At 37.6% G+C, this 16,654-nt stretch overlaps 1 protein-coding gene and 1 pseudogene across 3 annotated transcripts; one reads left to right on the top strand and one right to left on the bottom strand.

Annotated features, from left to right (window-relative positions):
- LOC148737496 (uncharacterized) overlaps nucleotides 1-16,654 on the top strand; it is a 221,608-nt pseudogene that overhangs the window by 55,026 nt on the left and 149,928 nt on the right.
- On the bottom strand, nucleotides 1,125-6,142 carry LOC148737499 (uncharacterized). Of its 3 annotated transcripts, none has more exons than XR_015997083.1 (4): nucleotides 4,670-5,186; nucleotides 2,941-2,976; nucleotides 1,627-1,694; nucleotides 1,125-1,225 (listed from the first exon to the last, which is right to left on the bottom strand). XR_015997083.1 is itself a non-coding variant. In XM_088750403.1 (4 exons), exons 2-4 carry the CDS (start codon nucleotides 4,714-4,716, stop codon nucleotides 2,284-2,286), a joined length of 579 nt encoding a protein of 192 aa, XP_088606529.1. In that variant the 5' UTR covers nucleotides 4,717-4,905; nucleotides 5,470-6,142; the 3' UTR covers nucleotides 1,778-2,283. The 3 variants fall into 3 exon arrangements, 1 of the variants encoding a protein (XP_088606529.1); XM_088750403.1 differs by lacking the exons at nucleotides 1,125-1,225; nucleotides 1,627-1,694 and adding exons at nucleotides 1,778-2,779; nucleotides 5,470-6,142 and having other exon boundaries at nucleotides 4,670-4,905; XR_015997084.1 differs by lacking the exon at nucleotides 1,627-1,694.

Consider the following 16,654-nt stretch of genomic DNA (forward strand, 5'->3'; position numbering starts at 1 on the left):
TGATAAATAAAAATTAAATGCTGAAACTTCGTATTCATTATGCAAGGAATATTTCATCATATTTTGCTGTTTTAGACTTTTTTTTCCCTTTAAGTAGACGCATAGCTGCTTGAACTTGGGCTTTCTATATCGCACATCTGGAGTTATCTTTAGGAGACTGCCCTGTTGCCATTGTTACTGTCGTTACGAATTTTTTTCATTTCCAATCATGAATAAGTCTACTTGTTTTTATTTTTGCCTGCTGGAGTGTAATGAATGTTGTTATGGTACTAGACAATAACCAAAATAATAGGAGTAGGTTCCTACAGGTGCTAAAGGTTGAAATTGAAGGGCTTTTCAATGACTTTGCCAAGTTTTAGATAAATTGAAGGACCTCTTTTGGAAAGGTTTGCATAAGAAAGTTTAAAAATTATTTAACATTATTTCTCAGCTTTTCTATTAAAGTACTGCAATTTTTTACTTGAAAATTGTTAAGAAAAAGCATTGCAAAAATCAAGTTCTAGTCCTCAAATTCAAGTACTTTCAAGACCTTGAATTTGTAATTTTTGAATTCAAGCATCTTCAAAGACTTTCAAGGCTTTTATGAACTATGAGTAGGTAATGTACTTGCCTTTAACTGCAAGAAGGGAATTTTTTATCTATTATTGATATCGAGTCAAAGTTTGTTGCAAAATGTTCACCCAAGGGGAGTTTTCACAAATCAGTTGATTGAAGCAATATTACTTTTCAATAGTTCATGTTGTTTTTAATAGAAAAATGTCTGAATATTGAATATCGCTGATGGCCACAACAAGAGAAGTTGTACTATTTACAGTTTTAGTATATTCAATTAGAGGGATTTGACTTTGATTAGATACCAAGAGGCAATACACATATTTTGACCTTTTAATGGGTTAAAAATACATGTCATAAAAAAAACTGAAAACCTCATTGAAAACCCTGTGCATTCATTATTATTTCTTACAAGATTTTCAAGAACTGATTTGCTATTAACTGAATCAGACATTGTTCCTTCACTGTAATCACTTTTAGGATCTAAACTTACTTAATTTAATTCATATGGTTCTTATTATCTCCCTTTTTTTTTTCCATGCTACAATAACTATTTTGCATAAGTCAGCCAGTACATTTCGATGATTTTTTATTAATATTCAAGATTTATTTATTTAACACATGATAAATATCATTGGTTTGCATTTCTGTGAATTCCCATCCCAGTCATCAACTGTGGAAGAGAAACAAATACAAAGAGTTAGGTGTGAATTTTGAGTGAAAGTCAATTTAAGATGACAGGCATGGGTAATAGGAAGATGAAACAATCTTCAACTAAAAAAGGCCTTCTAGATGGATGATTTGACTTCCAAGAGACAAGAAGGAACTCTAGGCCAAAAATGATAAATAAGGTAAACCCAGAAATGGCAGTGATTATAACCATGGCAAGGAAGGGAATTAAAGAAAAAGGAGAGGAAGTTATGAACTAAATCAACTAACTTGTAAGAGAAAGGGCTGACAACTTGGCGTTTAGTATTCTGGTTATTTCCTTTTTTTTTTTTTTGGGGGGGGGGAGGAAAGGTGGGGTATGTTACCTTAAAATTCCACAATAGGATTTAAATCATTCACACCTACCACCTCTATTCATTCACAGCTTCATTGTTACAATGTGAAGATCCATTACTTGACATCAGAAAGTTGTACTGGGGAAAAAAAGAGCAAAAAACAAGTGGGAGTATGTCTTTCTAATGACAGAAAGACATACTCCCACTACAACTAACCCTATTTCAGAAAATTCGGCTGAAATAATTTTTTATTATAGCAATACCAAACATCTCAGTGAGTCAACCAGACTCGTTCTCAGCGAGCCAACTAGACTTATTCTCAGCGAGCCAACCAGAATTATTCTCAGCGAGCCAACCAGAATTATTCTCAGCGAGCCAACCAGACTCATTCTCAGCGAGCCAACCAGACTTATTCTCAGCGAGCCAACCAGACTTATTCTCAGCGAGCTAACCAGACTTATTCTCAGCGAGCCAACCAGACTTATTCTCAGCGAGCCAACCAGACTTATTCTCAGCGAGCCAACCAGACTTATTCTCAGCGAGCCAACCAGACTTATTCTCAGCGAGCCAACCAGACTTATTCTCAGCGAGCCAACCAGACTTATTCTCAGTGAGCCAACCAGACTTATTCTCAGCGAGCCAACCAGAATTATTCTCAGCGAGCCAACCAAACTTGTTCTCAGCGAGCCAACCAGAATTATTCTCAGCGAGTCAACCAGACTTCTTCTCAATGAGCCAGACTTACAAAGTCCAGTATCCTCAGCAAGTCAAAGCCCAGTATCCTCAGCGAGTCAAAGACCAGTATCCTCAGCGAGTCAAAGACCAGTATCCTCAGCGAGTCAAAGACCAGTATCCTCAGCGAGTCAAAGACCAGTATCCTCAGCGAGTCAAAGACCAGTATCCTCAGCGAGTCAAAGCCCAGTATCCTCAGCCAGTCAAAGACCAGTATCCTCAGCGAGTCAAAGCCCAGTATCCTCAGCGAGTCAAAGCCCAGTATCCTCAGCGAGTCAAAGTCCAGTATCCTCAGCGAGTCAAAGACCAGTATCCTCAGCGAGTCAAAGACCAGTATCCTCAGCGAGTCAAAGACCAGTATCCTCAGCGAGTCAAAGACCAGTATCCTCAGCGAGTCAAAGACCAGTATCCTCAGCGAGTCAAAGACCAGTATCCTCAGTGAGTCAAAGACCAGTATCCTCAGCAAGTCTAAGAGTAGTATCCTAAACAAGCTAAAAAGAAAGCATTTAATTTGGGGCCAGTCAAGGTATATGGATCCTCTACAAGTGATAGCTTTAGATTTGCAGCAAATTTAATTCCAATAAACACTATGAGTCTTAGTATTATAAGCAAGTTGAACTATAGATACAAAATAAGGGACAATCATACTAACCTTTGGAATAAAGCTCCAGGGGAATTGTCCAAATTTCTGTAAAAGAACAAATATGTTAGCCAAGTCACTGGTACCACTAAATGAGGAAAAAATCTAAATGAGAGTGAAAAGGAACCATTGAGTGCTGTATAATTTTTTAAATATCACCCTGAACTTTAATCAAGTGGAAACTATTTTAAGAAGTTGATTCTGTTTGCTTTACTTGCCTTTCATGAAAAAATAGCTGTTGATAATGGGTGCATAAATACTCCTTTTCTGAATTTTAACCTTGATTTCAATGTTTCCCATCAGCGGAGAGAGTGATCTCAGGATAAACAATGTTCTTCCTATTTTAAAATGTATAAATGAACTCTTAACATATTTCCAAGGTTGTGATAATTCCACTATCTAATTGACTTGGCAATTACCTGGTTTTTGATAATACATTTTTTACTGAGCCAAGTCATCTCCTACCTCTCCTGGGCTGGATATTCAAGCTCTTCTCCTTTATAACTTGGTTATGCAATATGGTTAAATTACTACAGATTGCTAAAATTTCTGTGCCTTTTCTCCTGAGCGAATAAATACGAAATGGAAAGTATAGAAACATATCTGCCTTCTGAGTTGTTTCAATTCTTCATAATGCATGAGATAAATGAATGAAGATCCATCAAAATCATAACCTCCACGCATCATGGCTAATGTGGCATTACATTTCTATGTTTCTTTCCTTTTACTTCATCTGGTAATTTGTCTTTCAAATGGCTCTAACCAAATGATAAAGTTCAGTGCTTGAGATTCTGAACTTGCATCCATTGTTTGGACCTCACAATGAATTACAATAATTTATAAACAATATTTGGCAAATGAAAAGGTCAACTTTTGGTTTCACCGTGGAACAGCACACGTAGAACACTGTACTTAATTCTCACCTTGAAAAAAAATAAGGGGCCACCCTTACACTGGTTTTTCAAGTGAATAACCTTTTCACAGGGTCAAAACATTGAGCCCTACTGACTAAGATTTACCTAATATTATGAAAATAACAAGAAAAGGCCTTGAACCAGTTAGGAGCTTTCTTTTTAAACTGTTTATTGAATAAGAAATGTGGAGACAAATAATACCGCAAACAATGCATAATGATAGTTGCTTGGTCACGCCAGTTACTTATTAAAATTAGCTTTAATTTTTAATCCAAGAAAAAGGTAATCTTCGGAACGAACCAACATGACAGAGTTAAAAATCGATCTTTTGATGTACTTGGTTAAAGTAGTTGATTAGCTTCTTCGTGTCCTAGAAAAATTCGGCGTTGTAACTGGGCCAGACTCCAAATCAAAGTAAATTAAGAACGTATCCTCGTTTGCAAGTGAACTCAGTTCAAGGTCAGATCATGGGTCATCTTTACTTTCGGAACGTAGTGACACAGATTTCACAGGGAACTTTATAAAGAAAAATTTCCCAAATCCTTAGAGGAGCTGCGTTCGTTTTTGGATCCATCTCAAACCTCCAGTAAACAAGCCTGATTGTAAATAGTTATTGAATAATGAAACGCTGGGGCCAAATTTATTTAAACATGGAATTGTTTCGCGTAATTCCGCCCAAAAACCCTTTGGCTATTGGACAGGAGGGTAATCAAAACCTTTGCTTGGCATGTATGATACTGTAATAAGAATACGTGGCACTAGCTTACTTGTAACATAAGTTGAACTGTGAACTTATAAAATTCAGCTGAAATTAGTCACGTACTTACCCGACTCTCGACTCTTGCCTTGTAAACAACGTAGCAACCGGTATCATTTCAAAAGCATAGATGTGTCATCATGTAACAGAAATGGATTGTTTATGCGATGTATTCCACTACATTCTCGTTAAGCAACTTCTAAAACGACTGCCATTCTCGACACACGCGTACCATTGTGGCTGTAGCTGCTGGTTTCCTCTCTAAGCCATAACTAAGTCTAAGCTGTCACATCAAGTTGGAACACGCTGTGGTTGTTAAAAATTAAAAAAACATCGAAGGGAGAAAAAGATAAGGCTGAAGGCGTGCACGAAGCCAGTAAATCTAAGATGTAAAATTACGACCTTGATGGCAAAGTAAAAATTTGAATGACATTGCGCTTGATTCAAGGACCTTTGCCGGCGTGGGATAGTTCAATCTCGAGCCTAGGGGCATCTTGGCGTTTGTCAGCGGTATGACCTCAGGGAGAATGGGTTACCATAAGCGCCCAGCCTCAAATAAGCGCCCAGCCTCAAATAAGCGCCCAGCCTCAAATAAGCGCCTAGCCTCAAATAAGCGCCCAGCCTCAAATAAGCGCCCAGCCTCAAAGAAGCGCCCAGCCTCAAAGAAGCGCCCAGCCTCAAATAAGCGCCCAGCCTCAAATAAGCGCCCAGCCTCAAATAAGCGCCCAGCCTCAAATAAGCGCCCAGCCTCAAATAAGCGCCCAGCCTCAAAGAAGCGCCCAGCCTCAAAGAAGCGCCCAGCCTCAAATAAGCGCCCAGCCTCAAATAAGCGCCCAACCTGAAAGCCCAAAAATTAAGGTTACCTCCTACCTTCGCGGATGTCCTTCGGGAGAAAATTCGTACGCGCGCTAGTTGGAAGAAAACCCTAACAAACTAGACATCAAAACAAAGGTTAATAAATGCAATTTACGATAAAAATATAATTTCGGCGATTTTTTCACTTAGGAAGTGTCAGGAGCCGGAAAGGCGTGAAACGACCGAGTGTTTTTCTATTGAATTTATCAGGTATCGGATCCCGCGGCACGAGAAAAATGGCTGCCTAGTCTCATTCACAAGGTATCAATCAACAAAAGCGTGTCAGGCTTTTCCAATATTCTGATTGGTTGTCTGGATATTCGCATCTAAAGTTAGAGTAGCGAAAAATATGCGAAGCGTTTTGCGTAAATGGACACCACGTAAAAAATATTTAAAAGATCAAAATTTCCTGACACACTTTTGTTCGTCATCATCCCGGGAATGTTTTGGCGAAATTTCACGAAAATTGGTCAAATCTACATACCCTATAAATTCGTTCAAAGTGGATGTATTCCTCTCAAAATCAAATGCGAGATTTTAGCTCCCAAAGGTTTGTAAACAACTTGCGCCACACCAGGAGATTATCTCGCCTCCTGAAACCGCAAACCAATGAGAAAGACGAGACCCGGCGTCAATGACAATGGATCAAGATTTTCCCGGGAAAAGTATCGTGTAGCAGTCTTTTTTTTTTTTTTCTCGCCCTGTTGATCGTTTAGTATAGACAAAGTCGGCGAAGAGAAAACCCGCGGCAGAAAGGGTAAACCTGTCGCATTCTTCTTTTTCTCCATCGGTTTCGTCACATTCCAACGAAGAATCTTGTTTACAACCTTCTGTGGTGTTGACTTTAATTTTTCCGCTCTTTGCCCCAAGGATAATTGAATGCTGTCGATCTTCAGTGGATGCCAAGCTTGTCGACGGCTCCTGGCCAAACCAAGAACCTTTGTCGCGTTGTTTTGTTTTGTTTTGTTTTGTTTTGTTTTGTTTTTTTTTGACAAAATGCTGCCATCTCTCTCTTCTTTGGACCTTTTTTTCTTTTTCTTTACCCAAGGACTCTTCTCTAATTTTTAGTTTTGTGTTATATCCACGAGAAAAGACTTTCTACGAGCAGATTACTTCCACGTATGAAATTTGTCAAGGGCGCGATGTAATATTCCTCCGAATATTCGAATATTCCCCCGGGGGGTTCGCCCATTTACGAGATTATGACACCTTCCTGATTTATTAACTTTTATTCTAAAAGACGTTTTTTTTTAAATAAGTCGGACGCTTTTTGAAATTTTTAATTTTTTTTCTTTTGCAAACCCTAGTTAAAAAGTGTAACTTCAATCTAGTCCCAAAAAAAACTAGCCTCTGAAGGTAGGAAGTAACCTTAAATAAGCGCGCTTAATAATGATAAATAATAATAATAATGACAATAATAATAATGGTCTCTATTGATTCAAAACAGAAAAATACAGTCCTAATGTTACAAGCAATTTGAGTTAAAAGAGTTAAAAGGTTAATAACTCCACAAAATTAAATTTACCACCTGATTACAGTTAAAAATTGTCATATAGGTTATGTCTAAAAATTAAACGACCAACGAATGTATTTTTAAAACGTTTACTTTTGATGCTTGTTCTGGTGCCAGACCTAGTCCGTAAATTGTAGCTGCAGGCCTCTACAAGCGGAATAAAAAGCGACATGGGTTATTGGCGGCCTTAGAAACCTTTTTAAAAATACTACTGCTTCTGTAAAATTGATCGTAAATTGTGATTTCTTGTAATAAAATTCCTTTTCCAACGATCGAAAAAAACATTGTAGTGGGGTGAGGTCGGAGTCTGATGCTCCATATGGGCATATGTGAAATCGGGGAAGTACTAAGGAATCGAAAAGAACGTCTATTTGTACCTGCTTATACCCCTCTTTACGTAGACATCTAGGGACATAGAGACATTTAACATGTGTATTGAACCTACAGTCACTCTGAAAGGTGACACCTAGAATGCTCACATAAGTACAACTAGGGATCCCTAACACAGGAGGGTACAATTCATGATTGCCTTTGAAGGACTGTAAGCTCCTTACATTTGCTGGGGTTAAATAACATTCCATTTTTTCTATCCACTCTAAGAAATGTTTGACCAATGTCTCAGACATGTCTTTAACTTTGTAAACAGGAGCAATGATATTTCAGTGAAACAGCAGCATACTAGAATAACGCTGGCAGGGTATCTAAATAGATCTCTAGATCATTTATAAAAATATGGAATAGTTAGGGTCCGCTTACGCTACCTTGAGTAGTACCTTGATTCAATAATTTCCAATCAAAAGAAATATTATTGTAGCAAATTCTTTGGTTTCTACCTTTCAAAACACACGGGTATAGTTGAATTATATATGGATTTAATTGGAGATTTCTCAACTTTCTTGCGAGCAAGAATCAGAATACGGCAATTGAATTTTTTTTATTGGTTGATTGAAAAGGTGATGGACTCAACACAGAAAGTGTGTTTTTCTGAAGGGATCGATCGATGTTTTAACAGTTTTTTTTTTTTTGCCTTAATCAAAGTTTTCCATTGTAAACTCCCAAACTGCCACTCGATGCGTGGAAAACATCCAACCAAAGCCACTGCACAAAGCAATGACGGGAAGATGTTTTTCATGAAACGATGGATTGCTGTTGTTCCTGCCAAAGACGTACAAGTAGATATAAGTCATTTCATTAACTTGTTTGGAATAAAAAGTAGAAAAGAAGAGGTTGTAGAGCCGGTGCAAGCGAGCGGATATGTAAATGTAGAAAACTAAGATGTCAGAATAGCATGAAATAACAAATTCAAAAAAAGAAAGTCTGTGATCAGCATCAAAGGAGAAATCGAGATGTTTTTCTTGATATGTAAAGAAAATCGCGAAAAATGGTTGTATGTTTGAAAACGCAGAAATGAGGTGCGTCGCCATTCAAAGCCTTTCTCAGGCCACACTTTCACCATCTGCTTACACTTAAAAGTAAACCGTTCTGAAAATCCATCACACCCACGTCTAGGGTAATCCGAGAAGAAACTTCAGATGTTAATACAGAGGGTTTCCTTTCATATTTATATATGAATCTTAAGCTGGCCTGTACTTCTGTGATGCACTTCACCCAAATATTAGTAAGATGTCATGGCCTCCGAAACCGACCGAGCTATGTGATAGTGCAGTCAAACTTTCAGAAGAACTAGATGCGTTTCTATACTCTAAACTGGCAACACACACACACATCTCGGCGGAATATTCTGATCGCGTGCGGCGCCTTGTTACCTCTTTTGGCCAGGACATTATTTAAGGAGTTACGGCAGGATTACAAAAACCACCCAAGCAAATACTGTTACCGTATGCCGAACAATATTCAACTTATCCAGATGCCACACCGATTGGGGCATGAGATCGCTCCTTTGCCTGAAACTATCAAGCCATATATCAAAGCAACACTCCCGTGGGGTATTATAGATAGATTGGAGGAGACCCTTTCTGGTGCGGGAACCAAAAAGCCAATGGCTAGAATGGATTTAACATTTCTGTCCTTAATAAGGTTCAACTGTCTCACTGGCTGTCAACAGGTATCTCCCGAGTATCGATGTGCCTGCTACTGACATGGTTACCGTTCACAAGATTCTAGTGCAGTCTCTCAAGGTAAAGAACACGCTCAACTTAAAGAGCATCGGCTTCGTCATTGACTTAACACTGTATGCAAAGGCAAGCGAGGGACAATGCAACCAAAGCGCAAAATTGAAAGATATGGTAATGAAAATGGAAGTATTCAACACAGCATGCACCATGTTGTCCAACACTGGCAAACGCTTCCAGGATGCTGGCTTGCGGGAACTGTGTGTAGAGTGTGATGTGATAGCAGAAGGTTCTATTGCAGAAGTTCTAAAGGGACTTACTCGTGTATGAAGCCCGATACTGATAAATCCCTTGATTCCACTATTCCTGGTAAGTGGAAAATTTTCTTTACGGAATTTTAAAAAAATTAAAAATGAAAAAATTAAGCTGTAAAACTATTTGTTTCTGTACTTCTAAAGATAGCAAACTTTAAATAAAGTAACAAGAAATCACCTTTATAAAGTTATGTTTTTATAGACTCATGCATAATACACATTTAACTGCCAACTGCAAGAAGAAAAAAAATCAAGGCCTTTCTCTTTAACTTTATAATGACAAGGACATAGGAGGGCAAAGACATGACATTGAGGAGAGGAAGACTTTAAGTGAGGGTAAGATTTAACAAACAAAATTCATTAAGTTTCATGGCTAATGAATTTCTCCAGTTTTCTAATTTGCTCAAAGCATTCCAAAATGGGAAATTCAGGCCAATCCCGCGTGACCAAAAACCTATAAACAACTGACGACAACAATTTCTTCTTACTATCCTCACAGAACCAGAAAGGAAGAAAAAGAAGAGCCGAAAGAGAAGAAAGAAGAAAAATAATGAATCTCAGCAAGAAGGAAACGAAAAACCTAGTTAAAGTGCAGATGAAGTTATTAATAAGTGCAAAAATTATCATGCAATGTCTTGTATATTGAATTAGCCTTAACTTTTCTTTTAATACCTGTCAAAAAGTTATCTTTGCAAATGTGATGAGAATAAATGATATAAAGTTTTCCAATATGTATTAGTCGACTGTAATCGGGCCAGATGGTATTATTTGACAACATTTTCCAGAGACAAAGAGATCAACGAGCTATAATTATATGCAACTGATAACAAAAATTTTTGTTTTAGTCATCATGGTCATTATGCACTTATCAGCGGCCATCCCAGGGGGGGAGAGGGTGACCCCGGGGAACCCCTGGGCATTTGCAAAGGAATTTCCTAAACCCCCTAACCAACAATAACATTGTTCAACATAAAGCCACCAATGCCCTTCCCCTGGGGACAAAGAAGTATGCTCTACTAACTCAAACAATGGAATGCTCCAAAAGAATGTTATTTGCCACAAACTAAAACTTACTTCAGCTTGTGTTTACTATACAGGGCTATACAGGGCTCAAAGTTAAAAACATCCCATGTGGCTTTTTGCCGGCGACTAACTGGAAAAAGTAGTAGTAGTAGTATTTTTTTTACATCTGTAGGTATCAATGGTAATAGCCAGTCACCATGGTAAGGATCTTTTATTCTCAAGATGGCGGCAATGGTAAAAATCCAGTGGGTGTTTTCCCATGTGTCTCGTCTCGGAGGTGCAAATGCACTTCAATGCAAAATTGGCGACAAAAGTCTATTCCCCCCTATGACCCCAGGGTCGATCCCCAGGATGGCAGCTGCTAAGTGCATAATTATTAATCTCGTTATCTGTTTCTTAAAAATTCACAAACAATCATTTTATAAATCAAAGATCTCTTTCTAAAAATATTCTTACCGAAGCAATCTCATCTCTGTAATAATCTAGAAAATTTTCCTAAACATAAACATGTCAGAACATTTTTTCATAGCAAATTAGATTTGTCATTTTGATTTGCGTTTATTTTGATGAGATCCCTGAGATAAAAGATAGTTTACGACGAAAAAATTCATTTTAAGAAAGAAATGATCATGTACTTTTAGATCATGTATTCTATGAATACAGTCCTCATAAATTACTCGGGCTTTCCGAAGGAAACGCCCGAAATAAATTCGGCTTTTTTTTTTCAATTTGAACCTTTGGCATCTGTGGGAACCTACTGCTATATAGTAATATATTTTTTTGATTATTGTCTAGTACCATAACAACATTCATTACACTCTAGCAGGCAAAAATAAAAACAAGTAGACTTATCCATGATTGGAAATGAAAACATTGCGTAACGACAGTAACAATGGCAATAGGGCAGTCTCCTAAAGATAACTCCAGATGTGCGATATAGAAAGCCCAAGTTCAAGCAGCTATGCGTCTACTTAAAGGGAAAAAAAAAGTCTAAAACAGCAAAATATTCCTTGCATAATGAATATGAAGTTTCAGCATTAAATTCTTATTTATCAAAATGTACTTCTTTCATGGTTTTAATTTCTGGCTTCCCTCTTATTGTGGAAAAATGAAGTAATTTTAGTAATGGGACAGGATCCGATTCCAGCTTTGAACTTAATTCGACACAAATATTCAATGCTACTTTATGTGCTGAAATTTATGCTAGAAGCTCTATAAAAATATCGGTTAAGGCCTTCCCTGCACTTTATAATCCCAAGAAAAAGAAAATAGAGATTACCTTAAAATATTGCAGCAAAATCCCAGCTTATCTTGAACCTAAAACTTTATCCTAGAAAAAAAACTATACTTCTGCGCATGCGCCAAGAGCAAAGTTTGGCACACGAGCCTTCTTTCGCAAAACGTCTCTCGTTTCTAAAAACGAGTCTCGTTTCTACAAACGAGTCTCGTTTCTATAAACGAGTCTCGTTTCTATTCACAAACAAACGAGTCTCGCTTTAAATCGTTTATCGAGTGACTTATAAATCGTGACGATTTAAAATCGACTGGTTGCCCAGAAACTGTGAGTGATCCCTCGTTTGTTTGTGAATAGAAACGAGACTCGTTTTGTAGAAACGAGACTCGTTTGTAGAAACGAGACTCGTTTGTAGAAACGAGACTCGTTTTTAGAAACGAGACTCGTTTGACAAAACGAGAGTCGTTTTGCGAAAGAAGGCTCGTGTGCCAAACTTTGCTCTTGGCGCATGCGCAGAAGTATAGTTTTTTTACCAGGGCAAAGTTTTAGGTTCAAGATAAGCTGGAATTTTGCTGCAATATGTTAAGGTAATCTCTATTTTCTTTTTCTTGGGATTACAAAGTGCAGGGAAGGCCTAAACCGATATTTTTATAGAGCTTCTGGCATAAATTTCAGCAGATAAAGTAGCACTGGATATTTGTGTCGAATTAAGTTCAAAGCTTGAATCGGATCCTATCCCATTACTAAGGTTACTTCATTTTTCCACAACAAGAGGGAAACTAGAAATTAAACCCATGAAAGATGTACATTTTGATAAATAAAAATTAAATGCTGAAACTTCATATTCATTATGCAAGGAATATTTCATCATATTTTGCTGTTTTAGACTTTTTTACCCTTCAAGCAGACGCATAGCTGCTTGAACTTGGGCTTTCTCTATCGCACATCTGGAGTTATCTTTAGGAGACTGCCCTATTGCCATTTGTGCTGTCGTTACGCAATTTTGTCATTTCCAATCATGGATAAGTCTACTTGTTTTTATTTTTGCCTGCTAGAGTGTAATGAATCTTGTTATGGTACTAGACAATAATGAAAAAAATATATTACTATATAGCAGTAGGTTCTTACAGATGCCAAAGGTTCAAACTGAAAAAAAAAAGCCGAATTTATTTCGGGCGTTTCCTTCGGAAAGCCCGAGTAATTTATGAAAACTGTATTCATAGAATACATGATCTAAAAGTACATGATCATTTCTTTCTTAAAATGAGTTTTTTCGTCGTAAACTATCTTTTATCTCAGGGATCTCATCAAAATAAACGCAAATCAAAATGACAAATCTAATTCGCTATGAAAAAATGCTCTGACATGTTTATGTTTAGGAAAATTTTCTAGATTATTACAGAGATGAGATTGCTTCGGTAAGGATATTTTTAGAAAGAGAGCTTTGATTTAGTGATTGTTTGTGAATTTTTAAGAAACAGATAACGAGATTAACAATTATACACTTAGCAGCTGCCATCCTGGGGATCGACCCTGGGGTCATACGGGGGAATAGACTTTCGTCGCCAATTTTGCATTGAAGTGCATTTGCACCTCCGAGACGAGACACATGGGAAAACACCCACTGGATTTTTACCATTGCCGCCATCTTGAGAATAAAAGATGACTGGCTATTACCATTGATACCTACAGATGTAAAAAACTACTACTACTACTACTTTTTCCAGTTAGTCGCCGGCAAAAAGCCACATAGGATGTTTTTAACTTTGAGCCCTGTATAGTAAACACAAGCTGAAGTAAGTTTTAGTTTTTGGCAAATAACATTCTTTTGGAGCATTACATTGTTTGAGTTAGTAGAGCATACTTCTTTGTCCCCAGGGGAAGGGCATTGGTAGCTTTATATTGAACAATGTTATTGTTGGTTAGGGGGCTTAGGAAATTCCTTTGCAAATGCCCAGGGGTTCCCCGGGGTCACCCTCTCCCCCCCTGGGACGGCCGCTGATAAGTGCATAATGTCCATGATGACTGAAACAAAAATTTTTGTTATCAGTTGCATATAATTATAGCTCGTTGACCTCTTTGCCTCTGGAAAATGTTGTCAAATAATACCATCTGGCCCGATTACAGTCGACTAATACATATTGGAAAACTTTATATCATTTATTCTCATCACATTTGCAAAGATAACTTTTTGAGAGGTATTAAAAGAAAAGTTAAGGCTATTTCAATATAGAAGACATTGCATGATAATTTTTGCACTTATTAATAACTTCATCTACACTTTTTCTAGGTTTTTCGTTTCCTTCTTGCTGAGATTCATTATTTTTCTTCTTTCTTCTCTTTCGGGTCTTCTTTTTCTTCATTTCTGGTTCTGTGAGGATAGTAAGAAGAAATTGTTGTCGTCAGTTGTTTATAGGTTTTTGGTCATGCGGGATTGGCCTGAATTTTCCATTTTGGAATGCTTTGAGCAAATTAGAAAACTGGAGAAATTCTTCAGCCATGAAACTTAATGAATTTTGTTTGTTAAATCTTACCCTCACTTAAAGTTTTCCTCTCCTCAATGTCATGTCTTTGCCCTCCCATGTCCTTGTCATCTTTAAAGTTAAAGAGAAAGGCCTTGATTTTTTTTCTTCTTGCAGTTGGCAGTTAAATTTGTATTATGCATGAGTCTATAAAAACATAACTTTATAAAGGTGATTTCTTGTTACTATATGTAAAGTTTGCTATCTTTAGAAGTACAGAAACAAATAGGTTTACAGCTTCATTTTTTCATTTTAATTTTTTAAAATTCTGTAAAGAAAATTTTTCAACTTACCAGGAATAGTGGAATCAAGGGATTTATCAGTATCGGGCTTCATACACGAGTAAGTCCCTTTAGAACTTCTGCAATAGAACCTTCTGCTATCACATCACACTCTACACACAGTTCCCGCAAGCCAGCATCCTGGAAGCGTTTGCCAGTGTTGGACAACATGGTGCATGCTGTGTGGAATACTTCCATTTTCATAACCATATCTTTCAATTTTGCGCTTTGTTTCCATTGTCCCTCGCTTGCCTTTGCATACAGTGTTAAGTCAATGACGAAGCCGATGCTCTTTAAGTTGAGCGTGTTCTTTACCTTGAGAGACTGCACTAGAACCTTGTGAACGGTAGCCATGTCATTAGCAGGCACATCGATACTCGGGAGATACCTGTTGACAGCCAGTGAGACAGTTGATCCTCATTAAGGACAGAAATGTTAAATCCATCCTAGCCACTGGCTTTTTGGTTCCCGCACCAGAAAGGGTCTCCTCCAATCTATCTATAATACCCCACGGGAGTGTTGCTTTGATATATGGCTTGATAGTTTCAGGCAAAGGACCGATCTCATGCCCCAATCTGTGTGGCATCTGGATAAGTTGAACATTGTTCGGCATACGGTAACAGTATTTGCTTGGGTGGTTTTTGTAATCCTGCCGTAACTCCTTAAATAATGTCCTGGCCAAAAGAGGTAACAAGGCGCCGCACGCGATCAGAATATTCCGCCGAGATGTGTGTGTGTTGCCAGTTTAGAGTATAGAAACGCATCTAGTTCTTCTGAAAGTTTGACTGCACTATCACATAGCTCGGTAGGTTTCGGAGGCCATGACATCTTACTAATATTTGGGTGAAGTGCATCACAGAAGTACAGGGCAGCTTAAGATTCATATATAAATATGAAAGGAAACCCTCTGTATTAACATCTGAAGTTTCTTCTCGGATTACCCTAGACGTGGGTGTGGATTTTCAGAACGGTTTACTTTTAAGTGTAAGCAGATGGTGAAAGTGTGGCCTGAGAAAGGCTTTGAATGGCGACGCACCTCATTTCTGTGTTTTCAAACATACAACCTTTTTTTGCGATTTTCTTTACATATCAAGAAAAACATCTCGATTTCTCCTTTGATGCTGATCACAAACTTTTTCTTTTTTTAAATTTGTTATTTCATGCTATTCTGACATCTTACTTTTCTACATTTACATATCCGCTTGCTTGCACCGGCTCTACAATTTCTTCTTTTCTACTTTTTATTCCAAACAAGTTAATGAAATGACTTATATCTACTTGTACGTCTTTGGCAGGAACAACAGTAATCCATCGTTTCATGAAAAACATCTTCCCGTCATTGTTTTATGCAGTGGCTTTGGTTGGATGTTTTCCACGCATCGAGTGGCAGTTTGGGAGTTTACAATGGAAAACTTTAATTGAGGCAAAAAAGAAAAAAAAATGTTAAAACATCGATCGATCGATCCCTTCAGAAAAACACACTTTCTGTGTTGAGTCCATCACTTTTTCAATCAACCAATAAAAAAAATTCAATTGCCGTATTCTGATTCTTGTTCGCAAGAAAGTTGAGAAATCTCCAATTAAATCCATATATAATTAAAGTATACCCGTGTGTTTTGAAAGGTAGAAACCAAAGAATTTGCTACAATAATATTTCTTTTGATTGGAAATTATTGAATCAAGGTACTACTCAAGGTAGCGTAAGCGGACCCTATCTATTCCATATTTTTATAAATGATCTAGAGATCTATTTAGATACCCTGCCAGTGTTATTCTAGTATGCTGCTGTTTCAAATATCATTGCTCCTGTTTACAATTTAAAGACATGTCTGAGACATTGGTCAAACATTTCTTAGAGTGGATAGAAAAGAATGGAATGTTCTGTAACCCTAGCAAATGTAAGGAGCTTACAGTCCTAGAAAGGCAATCATGAATTGTACCCTCCTGTATTAGGGATCCCTAGTTGTACTTATGTGAGCATTCTAGGTGTCACCTTTCAGAGTGACTGTAGGTTCAATACACATGTTAAATGCCTCTATGTCCTTAGATCTCTAGGTAAAGAGGGGTATAAGCAGGAAGAAATAGACTTTCTTTTCGATTCCTTAGTACTTCCCCGATTTCACGTATGCCCATATGGAGCATCAGACTCCGACCTCACCCCAGTACGATGTTTTTTTCGATCGTTGTTGGAAAAGGAATTTTATTACAAGAAATCACAATTTACGATCAATTTTACAGAAG

The sequence above is a fragment of the Stylophora pistillata genome, chromosome 2 (assembly GCF_964205215.1).
Source record: "Stylophora pistillata chromosome 2, jaStyPist1.2, whole genome shotgun sequence".
Taxonomy (NCBI): domain Eukaryota; kingdom Metazoa; phylum Cnidaria; class Anthozoa; order Scleractinia; family Pocilloporidae; genus Stylophora; species Stylophora pistillata.

Excerpts from the sequence above, each read along its gene's own strand:
- LOC148737499 (XM_088750403.1), bottom strand. The coding sequence starts at position 4,716 with ATGATACCGGTTGCTACGTTGTTTACAAGGCAAGAGTCGAGAGTCGG. Across the intron at positions 2,977-4,669 it reads AGGCAAGAGTCGAGAGTCGG|AAATTTGGACAATTCCCCTG; the intron begins GTAAGTACGTGA and ends GTTCTTTTACAG. Across the intron at positions 2,780-2,940 it reads CCTGGAGCTTTATTCCAAAG|CTTGTTTAGGATACTACTCT; the intron begins GTTAGTATGATT and ends CTTTCTTTTTAG.